The sequence below is a fragment of the Pseudopodoces humilis genome, chromosome 3 (assembly GCF_049639895.1).
Source record: "Pseudopodoces humilis isolate 2021_Gansu_Grassland_sample_001 chromosome 3, ASM4963989v1, whole genome shotgun sequence".
In the NCBI taxonomy this organism is placed as follows: Eukaryota; Metazoa; Chordata; class Aves; order Passeriformes; family Paridae; genus Pseudopodoces; species Pseudopodoces humilis.
In genome coordinates, this window is record NC_142202.1 from 71,378,406 (window position 1) to 71,396,536 (window position 18,131).

The following is an 18,131-nucleotide window of genomic DNA, read 5'->3' on the forward strand; positions in this document are numbered from 1 at the left end:
ATTTCTGTAAATAGAATAGCAAAAGGCTTAGTTTTGTAACCGTGCCATAAAATGCATGTTATGGCCCAGCTACGCTTGTATTTAACTACTGTCTTTTTCTAGATCACTATACTTGCAATGTAGTTAAATTTAATTGGAATAAATATTAAGCATTTCAGTTAGGTATTTAAAAGTTTTTTCACCTTTTTTTGCGTGTCTTGTATAGGGCTTGATTGTGGAAATATATAAGGGTGTCATGTTTAAATTTAGTTGATGGTTTTAAGTTCAGGTTTTTGTTTTATTTGGAAAGCTTTATCTTCCTGCCAAAAGTTCAAGATTTTTTTTTTTAGTTTGTGTATACTGGGAGCTAATCATGGATAGATTTTAAAAAAATTGCTCAAATATATTTCACAATTGAAATTTATTTAGCATTATTTAATTTTATTTTAGGTCTCTTTTTCTCTCTGTCCCCTCCCTTCCAGCTTGTTCTTCCCCCAGGAGTCAAATTCTAGGGGTGTTTTGGAGATAGTTATCTGATGCCCACAGAACTCTGCCATAAGGAACAACTTGTAGAGAGTTCAGACTTGAACTTGGTGATGGTTGGTGACTCTCTGCAATGTTTAGTCATCATTTGGTGTTTTGAGAGGCTTGTGTCTCTTGCACCATGTGTTTGCTATAAGCAATGTTGATTTTTTAAAAGTTTGTTTTAAAATTTTTATAGCTGATGAAATGTGATTTGAATTTGACTTATCTTTGTTCAGTGTTCAAAGATAATAGATTAGTGTTGCTTCTTTTTTTTGTTATCTAGGGACACACAACTTCAAATAGCTGATAGAAACAATAATCTTGGAGTACTGTAGAACAGCAATAACAACAAATAGCATAGTTGCAGCATGATAACACTTTCTTGGATTCCACTTCATAATTCTGGAGAATCTTTATTTAATATTCAGTAAATATTACCTTACCTACCTAGTGGAAGTAGTGATTGTGTAGAGGCATGGTATGTAAAAGACATGAGATACTATGCTTGTTTGGGACTGTTTTAATTCTTCCTATTCTGATTGCTTTGTAACTTAGGATCAATGAAGGTGATGAGGAAAATTTTGAAAATAAGAATTTTGTGAGAACAGTCCTGTATTTCCATATCCTGAAACCATATACCTGGGTTCTCAGAAAGCATAGCCCGTCCTGTCATAAGTTGGTGTCTACATGAACAATCTGTGGAGATTGTACTCTCAAAAATGGGTAGCTTGTTGAAGGGGAAAATTATAATTATCTGTAATAAAATAAAAAAAATTGCACATTAATATTATTTATAATTATTATATGTTAAAAGATTTTAAGTTTTGTCAAATGACAGATATTAATATGACTATTTTAAAAATAGTATTTTACTTCAGCAAGTCTGTAAGTGACTGAACAGGCTCATCACACCCATGCAGTGCGCTGGCATTTGCAGTAGTAGTGATTACAGAGACTGGCTGAATGTCAGTGTATTCCTACCACTGACGTGGATCTTTGTGTTCTGGCCTTTTTTGGTGGCCTTCAAGTGTGAAATATGAAACTGATTAGAGATTAAAAATTAAAATGAAACTTGCTGCACTCAGGTACTCAAGTATAGAGACAAAACGGAATGGTTATGAAGTGATTTAAAGAATCACTACTAAAAATTCATGGTCTCAGGACTGTGGAAGTCACCTTGGAAGACAGGAAACTTCCTTCTTTTTAAAATTAAATAGTTCATTGTTTTTGTTTTGTTTGGGTTTTTTTAATGCATATTTTTTAAAAGCTTTGATTGAATTAACAGAATTGTCAATTCAAAGAAATTGATGCTCCATTGAAAATTCTGTAATTCTTACTTTGTAAAAGAAAAAAAGCCATATTGAATTTTCATGTATTGCAATTCTGTTAATTCTCTCTTTTATCTAAGTATGATGGCTTTTTCTTTATAATGAAACTTCGTGTATGTAGAATCTGTGTAAAAAGAATGATCTATTGAACAGTGGACGCTTGAAAAGGTAAATAAGTGTTGCTTGATACATTTATTTTATGTTAAAGATACATTTATGGTAACGGAGTAATTTAATTTCTTCCCAGATAATGAAACTGCTGTCTATACGCTGATGCCGATGGTTATGGCTGACCAGCACAGGTGAGAGCTTCTTTAAGTTTACCTTTTTTTCTTCTTTTTTTCTTATGGTCTGAAAAACAGCATGTTTGCTTAAGTCATAGCTGCTAAAGCACTCTCAGAAGTCCTGCTGCTGAATTGCTGAGTTATGTTCTGATTTGAAGTTAGTCACTGACTGTGTGCATCCCAGCATACTTTTACATGTTTTGATTTATGCCATAGACAGAACTGGGATTTGTTCCGTTGAAGCGCATAGAAAAAATTGTTACAGGATATGAACGAAAGTGTTGTTTTGTAACTGTGTCTTAGCTCTGAGTGTGTATTTTTATGGGTTACATAGAAGCTCTTAGTCTCATTAGGTCATCTGGAATTCCTCAGATGACCAGGTGTTTCTCTTACTGAGTTGTCCTCAAAGTGCTTGGAACCTGGAAGCTATATAATGCCAGCTAAGTGGTGCTTCCTTCACATGATTTTTGTAGGGAAGCAGGCAGTAACTCCTACTGAAACAGTAAGCTTCTTTTTCCAGCCAGGATAAATGTCTGTTCTGCTATGTAGTATTTTGAGATTGCATGCAAGGGTTTTGACTTTCATGATCAGCCCATTACTGCAAGTTGAAAGGTCCTATTTTAATTTTTTTATCCTGATCTTGTATCCTTCTACTTCATTGTTATGATTTCACATACCAGTCTTCCCTCTGAACTTTGCCAGTGTTTGGGAAAACTGTTGGATATGTGGTTGGGGTGATTGTGATAAGGAGGAAAATGGGCATTTATATTTTGTTTAAACCAAAGCTGTTGACATGCTTATTTTTCATATGTGTAAAGGAGTGATTTGGTTGTTTGGTCTAATTCTTACTAGTTTACATTTGAAACAGTTTTCCAGTGTCACAGTTCTTTTTTTATGCACAGTAAGAAGTGGAAATATATTGTTAATCAGCAAATGCTTAAAAATTGTTTGATAAGTAATTAGTTGGAGGGAAAAGAAATAGTGATTAAGTAAGAAATAGAGTACTTGTGTACAACTTACAGTATAAACTTTCCTTTGATACTGTGAGCTATTTTTAAAATGAAAAAATTATTTTTCTGTTTGAAGGTCTGTCTCAGAGCTGCTGTCAAATTCAAAATTTGATGTGAATTATGCCTTTGGACGTGTGAAGAGAAGTTTGCTTCATATTGCAGCAAAGTAAGACTTAATTGAGTCCAGTCCAGAAGTTAACAATGAAAATATTGCCACAAATCTAAGGCACCAATGTAAGCTGGAAAACTCTGTAGTGTCAGTTAACATTTTGTTTTCACACTTTTTGTATCTTGTTTGTTCTTCCTAGTGATGTATCGGCCTCATAAAGAGGACAGATTTTACACATGATTTCAAATGGCTTTCCAAATTCCAGTGAAGGAAGTCTGGCTAGATACTTTTTTACCTTTCTGTGAAATCTCAGGTCTTTAAAAAAATGTAGCCATGATGTGCATCCTGTATAGGTGGGTTACTCTTGCCTTTGTAGAGGTAGGGAACTCTCACTTGGAAGCGCTGGTTGTTTTTGAGATGTTCTAAAACAGTGGGAAGCATTTGGATGTTTGTTGGGAATCAGCTGTTCCAAAGTACTTCATGTGACCGTAACTGAAGGGAATATAACTTGGGCACTCACTTCTATTAAGTTTTGTATCCTGGATAGAGGGCTTAAGTGCAAATTTTGACCTACATTTATTACTTGTTTAGCTCTTCAATGGGAATAACTCTATTTTATATGTAACTCTGCCAAGAAACAGACAGGTTAACATCATATAAATAGAAATGTACCAGATAGTTTTTTGACATGACCTTTCACGAATATAAACTCTAAACTGATGAATGAATGCTCTGTATTTTGCTCCCCTTTTAAATGTCTTGTAAGTTCTTAAATGTAAAATGTTAAAAAAAAGGCAAAAGAATAATAAATAGTAGTAGTATTGCATATGTATAGCAGGATTTGGTCTCAGTAAATGTGGAAACTCTAGCTTCTTAAACAGACTCCTAGAAATAGCTGTTTCCCAACTATTTCCTATCAGAATTTCATATTGCTTATATAAAATTTACTTAAGGTAGTACTTAAAAAAATGCAAGCAAATTTTTAGCATATGCATTAGAATTATATTTGAAAATACACTGTACTTACTGATTCTAAAGATACAAGTAGTTGTGTTACACTTAGTTTCTGGGTTGTCTTTTATCTTGACTTAGTTATTGGGTCACAAAGGGGTCATCAAGCTGCTGGTTTTGCAACATATTGTACTGTTATTCTTCAATTTCTTTGGGTTGTTATAGCAGTTCTGACATTGGGAAGATTTCTAAAGAAGTATTTGGTTGCAACAAATATAAAAATACTGTCTATCTTTTCAATCTGTTCTTCCTCTTGAAGTGCTCAGGAGCAAGATAAACATGTAATGCAGAGTTTCTGTCTTCTTAGTGACATTGGTTATCCTGAAGAGCTGCTATATTATGTAAAATAAAAGATTTCAGCTGTTTATTACAGGTTCAAAATTAATAGCAAAAAAATATTTATATGAGTTTTAGAATTTTCCTGGTATTCAAACTTCTAAATGTAACGTCCAGACACTGAAACATAACAAACTCCAAAATATTTAATGGAAAATTTAGTCATGTTAATAGATTAAGGATGAGGGAGGTGAGAGGAACTTTTGAAACAGTTTATAATTTAAAGAATTACCAGTCTTAAAGACTCACTGCTGTGTTTTAAAGTCATTAAAATCACAGAGAAGCCTGGCATCTATTCGTTGCTACAAGTTATATTTGGTTACTTCTCGCTGCATTAAGTGACTTTTCTTTAGCTTTGTGTAAACTGAGCTGAGGGTGTAGAACAGTTTTATGTAAAGATGTTCTAGTGAGTGTGATCTGTACATAATATTGCTGTTGTCTTCATGCCAATTCAAATTTGTAAATATCCTTGTTATAGTTTTGCCCTTTCTTATTTTCTTGTTAGCTGTGGATCAGTTGAATGCCTTGTTCTATTATTAAAAAAAGGAGCAAATCCAAACTATCAGGACATCTCGGGATGTACTCCTCTCCATTTAGCAGCAAGAAATGGGTAAGTTTTTAAAATGCTTAAACTCTTAAAAAATTTTGTGCATAACGTACTTGAGCTGGCATGTTCTGTAATATTTTTGCACAGTTCATAAAAATGCCTTTGGTTTTCACTTTTGAAAATAGAGAACATGGAGGTTAAAATCCTTAATTTGAGTATTCATAGAATAATTTTTTATAAATAGTAAGTCATGTCTAAAATACCAATTCCAGTGCCAGTCATTTTAATGTTTTCTGTTTATCAGGGGCATAATGATTCTTACAACAGTAATTGAACAAGGGGTACACTCACCTTCCAGTTAGCTGGAAGGTGAATTTAGCTTTCTTTTTAGTAAGAAAAGGTTTTGGAGGGCTTGGTGAGGGTGGGAGATGGGGTCAGAGACTTCTCATTTTTCTAAGATAGTGTCTTTAAGAAAATTTTCCTTGCAAGAAAAGGAATACAAAGTTGGCCTGCACAGTGTTAGGAGAGGGATAGAGAAAAAGCCAAACCAGTGAGCAAGTACCTTTTTAAGATCCTCCTTCTTGAACTGTGGTATGTGAAAACATGCAGCTGTAAAGGTAATGTTGTCTTTTTCTTTTTAGAACATGTATGTGATCCAGTAACTAATTGTATCACAGCTGGTACTTCACATGAGGAGGTGATAGTGTTTAGTGGCTTCTGGGTATTTGTAGGAGAGGAAAGAAGCAGCCAAGTGGTGTATGATGAAATGCAGAAATGTGCACAGGGGACAGTTATGTAGAAATGAGGTATAAGAAAGTTGTGAAATTTTTTATTTTACAAATAAAAAGGAAAAGCAAAATAAATTTGTAAAGGTAAAGCACAGAGCATTAAAAATGTTAAAAAAACCAAACAAAACATGAATTAGGAAAAAATTACCTCTACTTTTTTTAAGATAGTACTTGTCTTAAAGTATTAATCTTACCAAAGATTTGCATAGTTTTACAATGACTGTCTCATTAAGTAATGATTTAGTGAACATTATCACTGACACATACAGGTGACAGTGAACTTGATGGATTTCTGTTAGCTGAAGTCTGGCTTTTTTGTCATTCAAGTTCATGCAGTGCTGAAACTATACGAGTTATGGTTAGGTGCTTCTGCACTTTGCAGAAAAACAGCTATGATTGTAGCCCTGTATCGTTGTTTGCTACCCTTGCACTGTCTTGAGTCTCTATGAAGATCACTTCTTTCTTTCACATGCTTCGTACTCCTTATAAACTGGAACCACCTGCTGTGCTTAGAACAATGATAAATTAGCGTGAGTGGAGCTCTAAGAAGATATTTAGTCTTTGTAAGTGATTTTCCCTGACTGAATTTTAATGTATTCTTTTGCTTATAGCCAGAAAAAATGTATGAGCAAGCTGCTGGAATACAGTGCAGATGTCAACATTTGTAATAATGAAGGCTTGACTGCAGTAAGTGCTATTAATTATCATGATGTTCTTAAAATGAATGAAGAATTTGGAGATTCTTGGTTTTTAAGCTTTTGCCATCTGACATGTTAAACAAAACTGCTGTGTCTCCAGTGCCATCAAGAATCAAAAAGATGTGATCAAAATACCTAAGCATATGATTGTATTGTTCAAAACTTCTCTTAATATTATGCAAAGCTTGTCTTTGTTAAAATGTTGACAATAATACACCCAGGTTAAAAATCATTTTTATGGGATATATATGTCATTGCTAAATAAGAAATGTGTGACATTGCTAAAAATTGCTAAAAGAAATGTGTGTCATCATTTTGTACTTAGATTCATTGGTTGGCTGTCAATGGACGAACAGAATTGCTTCATGATCTTGTTCAGCATGTCAGTAATGTAGATGTTGAAGACGCCATGGGACAGACAGCCCTTCATGTAGCTTGTCAAAATGGACACAAGACAGTGAGTTTCTAAATTGTATGAACACAATTGATTTGTGAAGAACTTGGTAGTGCCTCAAAGTTGTTGTGGCTTTCTTACAAACTTCAGAGTGGAAATGCACATGATAATGGTTACAGGTGTGAAGAGTGCTGTTGTGTCTTAGTATCGACTGCATATACTTCCATGGGAACAAGTTATTTATTCTTGTGAAGGTGATTGATGTCAGTGCTTATGGACATTCAGGTGACTTACTGTATACTGTTCAGCTCTTCTGTAGTGCTATTATTGGCTTGTTAACATCAAATTTTTATGTTATGTTAAGTGTTTGAAAATGTTTTTCCTTATGTTTCAGAATAGGTTTAATTCATAATTGTGCAAGCTATTACATGATTTTGAAATCTGAAATATTAATTCACTGTGAGTAAAAAATGAAAACAGAGTTGGATCAGTTACAATTTTTACTCTGAAAGTAACGAAGTTCAAATAAACTCTTCTGTTATTGATCTGTGTGAATAATTTTTATGCCTGGCCTTGCATTAGGGCTCACTATTTTTATTCAGAGTGCAAGTCTGGATGCTTTACTTGAACTGCATTAGAGCCCTATAGTTATACAGATTGCCACCAGAATTATTTACTGCTAAAAAGAATAAATTCTACCCAGATTCTTTCTGTTGTCCTTGTCAGTGCTGATTTTGGAAGGCCACATCCTGAAAAACTATTACCTATAAATGTAGCAAATTTATGTGACTGACGTGTAACAAAAGCTTGACAGTCTGCTCAGTATTTTCATATTTTAGATATGCATTGAATAGTTGCAAGCCAATAGGGTTTTTCACTGCTCTTTCTCTAAAACTTCTGTTTTGTTCTCTTGTAGACGGTGCAATGTTTGCTGGACAGCGGTGCAGATATAAACAGGCCGAATGTTTCTGGGGCAACTCCGCTTTATTTTGCTTGCAGGTTATAAACTTAACTTTTGAATACTGGCCTAAAAGTGGAATATTTTTTCCCCTTTTGCAGTAGCTGATTAGAAATTACAAAGTAGAGGAAGTATAAAAGCTGACTGGTATTTAATATTGTCTCATTTTTGAGTGTAGTTTGGTGTCTTATCTAAATACTTAGGTTAGTACTGCAGGCTTATGTACCTCTTTTTAACACACATTTTAAACACATACCTGTGCATGTTTTAGCATGAATCGTAAATTGATGATTGCTGAACCCTTTTTTCTGAAAAAATTAATTCTACCAACTTAGATTATTTTGAGTACACTGACTATAGAGCCTTCTATAAGGCAAGTTTGGCTATTCCTCAATGTACAGTATAGTATTACAGTATACATGAAATGTGCATGTATGTGTTAAAGTTACAGTGTTGAATTAAAATTACATTGTTGCTTTGATCAGTTCTGTTTTATTCAAAGTTTAGTTATATTTAAAAATTAATCATATATAAAATATTAACCAAATATTATATCAATATCAATTATTAATCATATATCATATCAGCATATGATAAATGATATTTTGTTTTAATTAGAACATTTCTGTGCTTTGTTAGAACATTTACAATTTTTGCAATCCTTGTGCTTTGGTTACAGGTTAAATAGTTCACATAAGATTAACTGTTCCTATAAGCAAAAGGAGAAATGGACTGACCTTCTGACCTGCTAAGAGTTTTGTTCTGGGAGCTGTGGTCTCTGGAGATAGTGCATGTTGACTTGTGGCAGATGAGAAGAAGGGAAGTGGAGAATAAATAGCTGCTAGCCTTGGTCCTTGATTTAGGGACTGGTATTTGTATTCACTTTAAAGAAGTAAGCAGCTTGTCTTGGCTTGGAGGTTTTTCATAAGAAGGGAATGTGGCAAGTACAGGAGTCATATTCTTTAGAAATTGTCAACTGGAGCAGCTGGCAGGATAGAATGACCAGAGCATGTACTACAGCAAACCTGAAAAGAAAGGTTGTAGGTCCCTGGTGGCCTACAGGGAGGGCAGGATGTAGTACAGTGGCAGGTGATAGCTGCAGAAAGGTATCGGTATTCAAAATCTGTGTCTGAAATACCTGTTTTGTCAATGTATTGGGTTGTGCACTTAGTCTAGAGAATTACCGTGAACATGCTGCAAGTAGGCCATTAGTCTTAGCTCCTTTCTGACCCTTAATGTTTGCTTGCATCGAGACGAAGTCTGGTACCTGTTGGCTTCCTGGGCTGGAAGGACAGGACTGAGGAGAACTCATCTGGAAGCTCTTGAGAGATCAGTGAAGCTACCTCTTGCCTCTGAGCTGTTAGTTGTCACTTTAGCTGTGCCCTTTCTGAACTGATAGGTTGCACCTATCAGGCTGAGGATGCAGGCAGCCTCTTAAATATGCCAGGATGCCAAGTACTTATATATATTGATGTAAAAGGTGTACTGCAAGCTAGCTTGAGAAATAAAACTTCACTGAAAAACTTGTATCTGTAACTCTGTAACTTTAATTGCTATGTCTTTTTTATTAGTTTTTCATTTCACTCTTTAGATGCTTCTCTGTTAGGTTTGGCAGTATTGCACTTAATGCTGGTGAAGGCAATATTCAAGTAATTGTTCCATGTGTTTTTAATGAGGTAAATCTCTGATCACTGGTACTCAGTTTCTAATTTTTTTTCAAAAGAAAGGGTTTGGGTAAGTGTTGAGAAGTATAAATAGTTTTCTAGGCAATGGTGGCATGTTGGGAAATGTTAAACTCAAGGGAACTAAGGGTCCTATACAACCTGTAAGCAGCTTAGTGAATAGACTGTGAAATAGTCTCTGAATGCAAAAGTAAAAGTCATCACTTCTAGAGGCTATGCAAGACATATATAGAAATTAGAGCCATTTGAGTGATGCATTTATCTCTTGTGCAAAAAAAAATCAATAAAAATATCTGGCTAATATTTTATTGATGGTTAAAGCACAATTAGATTGTTTTTCCCCAAATATGGTAGAAGTGAGTAAAGAGCTTGGCAAAGAGAGCTTCCTCTGTGAAGTAAATTAGGATGTAAATTGAGAAAGAGCTCTCTTTTTGCAGGAAATGCAGCTCATAAATATTTGAGGCAAGACTAAGATGAATCATTTCTGAATGATGAGGGTGACTCTGACTTCATAAATGGCTTGAATTCTGCACTGCTCTTTTGCTGTAACTATTTTCTTCTAACTTACGTTGGTTTTATTTGTTAGATGCAATAAAAACATTTGACTCATAATAGACCATAAATGCTGTATTAAATGTCTTTCTTCTCTTCTTCTGAATAGCCATGGTCAGAGAGACACTGCACAAATTCTTTTGATGAGAGGAGCCAAGTATTTACCAGACAAGAATGGTGTTACTCCACTGGATCTCTGTGTACAGGTATTAAGTTAGCAATGCTTTTTCTGTGAATTTCTGTGATTTACTACTCTGTCACCTGATCATTTTTACCTTTTCTTATTCTTATGGCCACGGAAAGATGGTAGTCCTTTGGCAAAACAAGTGCAAAACATGGTTTTTTATCATGAAATTGATCCTACAGGCAGGTTCATAATTTCTACCCTTTGCATAAGTCAGATGCAAGAATTGACCTCATGACAAAGTTTCCAGAGCTCCATTTGACTAGAAAGTTTGGAAATGCCTGGTGTAATGGTAGTGGACAATTTAAGCACTTACCTGTTAAAAAGTAAGAGGTAAAGGCATGCAGAAAGGAGTGATATTTTTTTTTTTTTTTTTTTTTGTACCTCGAATAATAGGTGTTCTTTTCTCTTGAGGAGATGTTGCTATTAAAAACAAACAAAACTTACATGATGATGACTCTTACTTTTCGAAGATATTTCTATATCTGGATGAGGAACAAAATTCTTCCATATTTTCAACTAACACAGCATTTTCAACTGCAAAACAGTCTGTCTTGTTTAATACCAAGTACTGCTTGTACTGCTTGCTAAAGTAACTTTTTTGATATTTGAACACTTACACTTCTTTCTGTCAGATCAGTTGAAAGTCAGTGTGTAAATAACACGATTGTATGGAAGCTTTTTAACCTTTGCTAGTAATCAGACTAGAAAACTGAACTGAAAGCTGAAAATGCCAAATCACTGGAGTGAGTGGGCGTCACACTACCTTTGTGCAGGTTATTAGCTTGTCAGGATAATGTTGAAATTTTCAATTTTTTTTTCTGTATTTTCAGATTATTTCAGCCTCAAATTATTTAATTTCTGAGGTGCCTGCATGTGCCTAAGACTTGCACTTGAAATAGTTGTATGTGCAAGAGTGCTGTCTCCAGTGCTGTAGGATATTTTTGGAATGTTTTACTCTGAAAGCTTTATTTCATAGACTATCTGTGGAAGACCTTGATCCAGTTAGGTTACTTACAGTATTTCTTTTTGGATATAAGAAACCAGCTAAGTCCTCAGCTCTGGTCACTGAGAAGTGCCAGATCACTATACTCTCCCACTGCTGACTTGATTGTGAAACTCAAGAGTTAGATTTTTTTTCCTTGTTATTTCAGAATGACTTACTGTTACATAAAGCCACATGGACCTGAACAGCCACAAGACCAATAAGATAGTATATGGCAGAAGAGGCTCAGATTAGATATTAGGAATAAATAATTTCTTCATGGAAAGGCTATAAAGCATAGGAGAAGACTTCCCAGGGAAGTGGTGGAGTCTCCATCGCTGAATGTGTTCAAATTGTGGATATGGCACTTGAGGATGTGGTGTAGTGGTGTACATAGGGGTGGTGCTAGGCTGATGTTTGGACTTGATGGTCTTAATGGTATTTTCCTACCTAAATGATTCTGTGATTCTAGGCCAGCGTGTGCTTAATGGTACAGTTATTTTTTTTAATTAATATTTTGAGTTTCTGCTTCAATCTCCAGTTTTGCAATTCCTAGGGCACCTCTTTACACATAAAACTGCTGTTAACTTTTTTAGATGTGAGTAGTGACACCTGGTGTTTGTTTTGTAGTGATGATCTTACTGTGTTTGAGATCATGCAGTATACAAGTTCATGATGCCAAGTAAGAATGGAGAAAACAATATGTTTTCTTTCATTTTACATTGTGGGTTTTATTCTATGCTTGCAGGTTTGTTTTTCAAAGTCAATACATGTTTTTAAGACTGAAATTATAGATTAATATGCTTCTTGCCAGCATTACCTTGATCTTGAAGATTTGACTTTCATTAATTCTTACAGATTCTGGGTGGGTTTATTTTTAATACTTAATTTCTTGGTACCAGAAGCAATTAAATTAATCTTTTTAATGTATGGTTTTTACTGAGGTAATGTCAGTTGTCATTCAAAGAGGAGTCCCTGGAGTTGCAGCAGTTAGTACATTATATGGTCATCTTCTCAGAGTAGAAGTTGATGCATATTCAGGTGTTAGGTGTCTGCTTAAAAATGCAGCTGTGTTAAATAAGGTTTGATACAAATAAACCACAAAATCAAGTTCTGTTCTTTACAGAAAACATTTTTTCTCAGAAGTGTGTGAAGTTAGTCTAAGCCACAAGTGGAATCATACCTCTGTATTGATTTTAAAGTTAAATAACCCTTTCATGGGTTTTTCCTGTTTCTTCTTGTAACAAGTCAGATATGTGTCCTATGAACCTTTAGAAAATTTTTTGATTTTTGAAGGTTTAGATTCTGAGTGTAATTAAGTAGATGTCAGCAAGAGGAAGAGAAGTGAAATATTATACTATTTTTAATCTCTGGTAATTGATGGCTGAAATGCTGTTCAACTGTACCTTTAGTTTGGTAAGTAGGAAAATGTTTCAAAAACCAGAAAAATGGGAGTGGATATATGTGAGCCAGTATACTGAAAAAAGTTTGATTCTGTCTTCTCCCGAACATTTTGGGATACCTAATTTTGCTACGTTTTTGAATTTCAATTTATTTTAGAATAGGATTTCTCTATCATTAAAAAAATACTGTAATCCTTAATAGATGTTATTGCCCATAATAGTTTAACTCTCAATTCTGATGTTTCTTTTAATTAAAATGTTTTCTTAGGGTGGTTATGGAGAGACTTGTGAAGTTTTAATACAGTACCATCCTCGGCTTTTCCAGACAATAATCCAAATGACACAGAATGAAGAGCTGCGGGAAAACATGGTAATACAGGGGGTTCTGCGTTTTATAGCCAGGGGTCTCTGTATGGAGAGATCTCTGTGGAGAACCGAGTGCTTAATATGAGTGGCAGTCAGTAGTACTAGTAGTTGACCACTGGGTATCTTTCTTTCCTCATGGAAAATGTACTGGCTTCACATAATTTTAAAAACAAGAACTTGGAATTAAATGTAGGATCTGTTTTCATTTAGTGTTCTAACTTTGCACATTTGGCTAAGTGATCTAGTTAGTTTAAAGAGCAGACATTGCAGGTTTCAATACAAAGGTGGTGGTAGAGCATTCCTAGAGCATCCTATATATACAATTACTTTGTGTATCAGGGCCTATTTTCTTTCATTTAGTCATTATCTGCAGACATCCATTCTAGGATGTGTCTTGAGGGTGAATCATCCTGGATTAGCTTAAAAGTTTCTGGTATGAGCACTCATCTGTATGAGGTTGCCTTGTACAATTAGACTGTAAAAGATTGCAGCCACAATTTAGTTTGATTATTATTTCTGTAGATGAAACAACTGTTTCTTTTTTAATGGTTCTCTTATATCTTGCTTCTTTGGTTATTGTGGGGTAGTGCAATCTAAAGCAAAGAAAAATCAAGGAAAAATATTTGGTTCCTTGATTGTGTAAGGGAAAAGAAGCATGGGATGCCTTTTCCCCCTTGTAAATCTAGCTTGCTGTGGGTTTTTAATACATTCTCTGTTTTAAAATGACTGCAAACAACCTTACAGACTGTAAAAAAAATAAGATTTAGTAAGGTGTTGGCTGCCAATTTACTTAATTTAGTTTGCTAGATTTTTGACATTTTCATTTTCTCTGACTCCATTACTTCTACTACAACACTGAGGATTCCCAAGTCAGTGTTTAAATTTCAGAGGCAGGGTTGAGTTTTACAGAGTGACTCAGGTGAGAATTCTCAAAGTGTATGTTAGGTGCAAGGGGAGATGCTATAGGTGATTTAAATTAAAAGAGAAAGAACTAAAACAATGGAACAAAAATACCTTTTGCATATTGTAGAAGTGAAGAAAATAAGTGATAAAAATTTTTCATCTGTCTGAGTAATGATGGAGCTGTGTGCAAAAACAAGATCTTAACGAGAGTGTATACAAAATATATTAGTCAATGAGTGGTAGAGTTCTGTTTCATTGCCGAAATGTAAACATATATTGAAAATAATTTTCTATGGCCATGTCTGAGCTTTTCTTCTTAGTCTTGGGTAATGACCAGTTCATATTTTCTGGAAGTGACGACATAAGGAAACTGGGTATGTGTTACAAGTCAGGACTCATATTTTAAATGTGCAAGTTGTTATTAATTATAAATGAATAATACAGGGTTAAGCATTCACTGTTTGTAACATTCTGTAGTGTTAAATACCCTGTGGTACATGCATCGAGACTAGAATGTGTACTTTTGCAGTAATCTTTGTAAATGATTACAAAACATTAACTGAGGTTAGATTAGAAGTTGTATGGTATAGATGTGCATTATTATTGTTAGATATTATTGCTTGGGTGAAAGTGTTCTACATAACTGATAAATTATTGTTGATCTGGTGTTCCTTGACACTTGATGCTTTTGTTTTAATCCTTCAGTTGCGGCAAGTTCTGGAGCACTTGTCTCAGCAGAGCGAAAGCCAGTATCTTAAAATCTTGACAAGTCTTGCTGAAGTTGCTACAACAAATGGTCACAAATTGCTCAGGTAAGTGTGAGGTCACAAGTTGATAAACTACCTGGGAGTTAGTATATCATAATAACTATTAAGTTAGAAGCTTAATGGTTTTAATAGTCCAAACTATCTGATGCTCAGCACATGCTGGAGTAGATGGATCTGAAATATGATTTATATGATAATGGCTGTTTAGATCACTGTTTTCACAAAGACTTCAAGAGAGAAAGTTAGTGTCTTTGTATAGCTGCTGGTATCTAGAAGCTTGAGTTGCAGAAAAGTGTATTTTTTGTTTGCTTAATTCGGCTATGTCAGCCCTAGGAAGGGAAGCTTTTTAGACAACTATCAAATAATTTTTTTTGTCTTCACCCTTCTCACTTTTTCTTCCACATTTTTACTTTTCTACATGCTTCCTTAGTATGCTTGAAGAGAGTTTTCTTACTTCAGACACCTGTATCATGTTTGCTGGCTTTGGTTGCCTTACATGGCTACTAATATATATGAGATAAAAAATTTAATTTACCAGTGTGCTGTATCAGCAGCACAAGCAGCAGTAACTTGGGGAAATGCATGGCATAGGCGAACATATTTACTTGGTATGCTTTCCTAGTTTTTGTGGCATCTGTCTGAAGTTGTGCAAAACACTTCGTCTGCAATTTGTTGGAACATTTTACTGTTTTCAACTGCTAACAGGTTTTGGTGCAACCTTTATGTTTTGGATGGCATTTTGGCAAAGAAAGATTTGAGAGTGGTCTGTAATCAGAGAAACCTGTCAACATTGGTTGTAGAGGATTATGACTTGAGAAGCTTCTTTTTAACTTGCGCTGGCATCTGAGGAGCCCATCAGTGAGATAGAAAATAAATAGTATATTCTTATTCCTAGATGGCTTTATTTCCTTCCCCATTAGTCATGTTACATTCAAATGGAGCTTGTAGATAGCAGGTCAGAACTCCTGGATGATGGTAGGAAATCCATTACACCAGTAACAAATCATATTCTGGTGGGTGTTCACTTTGATGAATTAATGTAAAGGTCTGAATCCCTTTAAACTTTGGGGTTAAAGCGTGTAGACATTAATGAAATTTTGTTGTTGCAAAGATAATTTATTGAAGAATTTCTGCTGTTGCTGAGCTTCAGTGTGTATCAGCTTAACTTGTAACACATTGCTTTTTGTCTCCAGACTTCCTTAGAGGCAGTAGACTTCCCACAAATAAATTGTTATAAAGTGTAAAAAACCATAGTGCAGGAAAGGGTTTCAAACTTGCTCTGTATAGGGACATTATTGCAAGTTGTGGTAGGTGGATTACATCATATGAGGTAATATTTGTTTCTGTTTCAGTGTCTTCAGAGTTAAATTAAAAGGATTTGTTACTATTAATGCTCTTCTGATTTGAGCAGCACTCCCTCAGTGTGGATATAGAAAAAGTAGCTCTGTGCCTCTACTGTCTCTGAGTTTGAGCCACCTTGTGCTCCTACACTGCTGTGTATGGGTGGGCTAGTGGAAGCTGAAGGGAAGATCGAAGGGTTGCATTGCCTGAGGACTCATTTCTAGAGATGCCAGTACTTGGAGTGTCCTGTGGACTCTTACTGGCGAGCTTCTCTTTGGTACTCTGGAATATGTCACAACAGAAATGTGATTGCAAAAGAAAACAATTCCAAGACACTTACACAGACACAGTTTTGCAAAAACTGTCTTTCTCTTCAGCTTGGTTTCCTGGCAGAAGCAGCCAATTTCTACTTCAAGAAATATTTCTCAGTTGCTTTCTTATAAACAGAGTGAGGATTAAGGTAGCATTTGGTGAATACCCTGAACTTGGGCTTCTTTCTTCTTTCTCCTTCTTCCAACAAAAGCGTGTAAAATGTACTTCGTACATGAAAACCTCCAATAATGATATTCTTGCATGGCTGAACTATCATCTCTATTAGTTTCCTGGGTACTAACCCACAGCCTATTGCTTTTGGGTTTGTCTGTTGTTTAGTTCAAAAGTATCTAAAATTTTTTCTTGTAATGCTTCTAGCAAGTATTCAGGAGGGCCACTAAGCTTCTGCCTGAAGACTTCTGCCTTGAGTATGAGCAAGAACCCTATTTCATGTAGAATTATCTTCACCATGTAGTCCCTTTTCCCAAGAAAATAATTGAAGTGTAACATGATTTGGTCTTGCTGGTGCAGGTTAGGCATAGCTGAATGTTTGCAAACATGCAAGTAGAAGTTTCAGTAAACTATTAAAAACCCTCTAAGGTTTTTCTATATATGTGGGTCCTTATCCTGGAGACCAGGATAAGCATAAGGACCAGAATAATGATAAATTTCACCAGGAACACTGCTGCTGAGACATGATAAACTTCAGTCAAAATGTTAGTAGTTTATCTTTTTATTTTTTCTATTTTTCAATAGTTAACTTCTTGAGTTAGCTTCTTGAATTCATAGGTTCTTTTGGTATATATGCAAAGATTTTTACAAATGCTGATTTTTAGCTGTGATGAGAGCCTCTGGTAACACAATTGCTGACTGCCAGTCAGGGGATTTTCTTTATCTGGTTAAAAACTTAATATTCCTACTGTAGCACTGTTTACTCTCTCTGTTCCTTTCTTATATTGATTTACTGGAAACCTACCTGGTTAAAGTGTAAATTGGCACAAGAAAGTCATACTTTGTATGGTAGTTTGGTAAAATTCTAGGTACATTGCTTTTTAAAGTTAACTCACAGTCATTAAAATGTAGTGCTGAAAACAAATAGGTCTTTTGCTGATGATTATTAGGATTAGGATGAATGAGATCATAATAAAGCTATGCTAGCTGTTAAAACTGCCTGTGTTTCAGGTTTGTGAATTAACAGATTATTAATTGCAACAGACATTTACAGCATCCTGTAAGATGTCAGTTTTCTGGTGTTTACCAGTCTTCTGGCTGGGAAGCATGCTTTTAAGTTGTAAGTACTTCAAGGACAGAATTGAATATGGGCTTACTTTTATAATATTTATAAGTTGGTAGGTTTTGATAGAAAAAGAATTAATTTCTTGCAGTTTGTTATGAATTCAAGACAGTGGAATTCTTACTACTTGGGGTTTAAGAAAGAAAAGCAAGTTGAGTTTGGTGGAGAATGTTCTGCTTGTGCAGAAAGTCGTGAATATCTCATATTTTGCACTGTTTTTGGTACAGAGTTCAGTGTTTGCCAGTTCAATTAAGGAGACATAAAACTTTTAGTATATTTGTTGGAAAATAAATTACATAGTGGTGGTTTTGTTTAGTATCTTTTAGATTATGTTTTTCTTCAGTAGAAATAGTGGCATCCTTAACATCCTGATCC

The 18,131-nt window shown here is 34.9% G+C and overlaps 1 protein-coding gene across 3 annotated transcripts in view; it reads left to right on the plus strand.

Annotated features, from left to right (window-relative positions):
• HACE1 (HECT domain and ankyrin repeat containing E3 ubiquitin protein ligase 1) overlaps positions 1–18,131 on the plus strand; it is a 49,127-nt gene that overhangs the window by 2,570 nt on the left and 28,426 nt on the right. For 2 of the 3 annotated variants that reach the window (XM_005518234.2, XM_005518235.2), the window contains exons 2-10: positions 2,080–2,134; positions 3,203–3,292; positions 5,088–5,192; positions 6,529–6,604; positions 6,941–7,072; positions 7,926–8,008; positions 10,311–10,407; positions 13,042–13,143; positions 14,748–14,854. In XM_005518234.2, coding sequence (XP_005518291.1) covers positions 2,080–2,134; positions 3,203–3,292; positions 5,088–5,192; positions 6,529–6,604; positions 6,941–7,072; positions 7,926–8,008; positions 10,311–10,407; positions 13,042–13,143; positions 14,748–14,854 — 847 coding nt within the window. Of the gene's footprint in view, positions 1–2,079; positions 2,135–3,202; positions 3,361–5,087; positions 5,193–6,528; positions 6,605–6,940; positions 7,073–7,925; positions 8,009–10,310; positions 10,408–13,041; positions 13,144–14,747; positions 14,855–18,131 lie in introns of those variants that run through there. The other variant, XM_014263306.2, reaches the window with a different exon arrangement.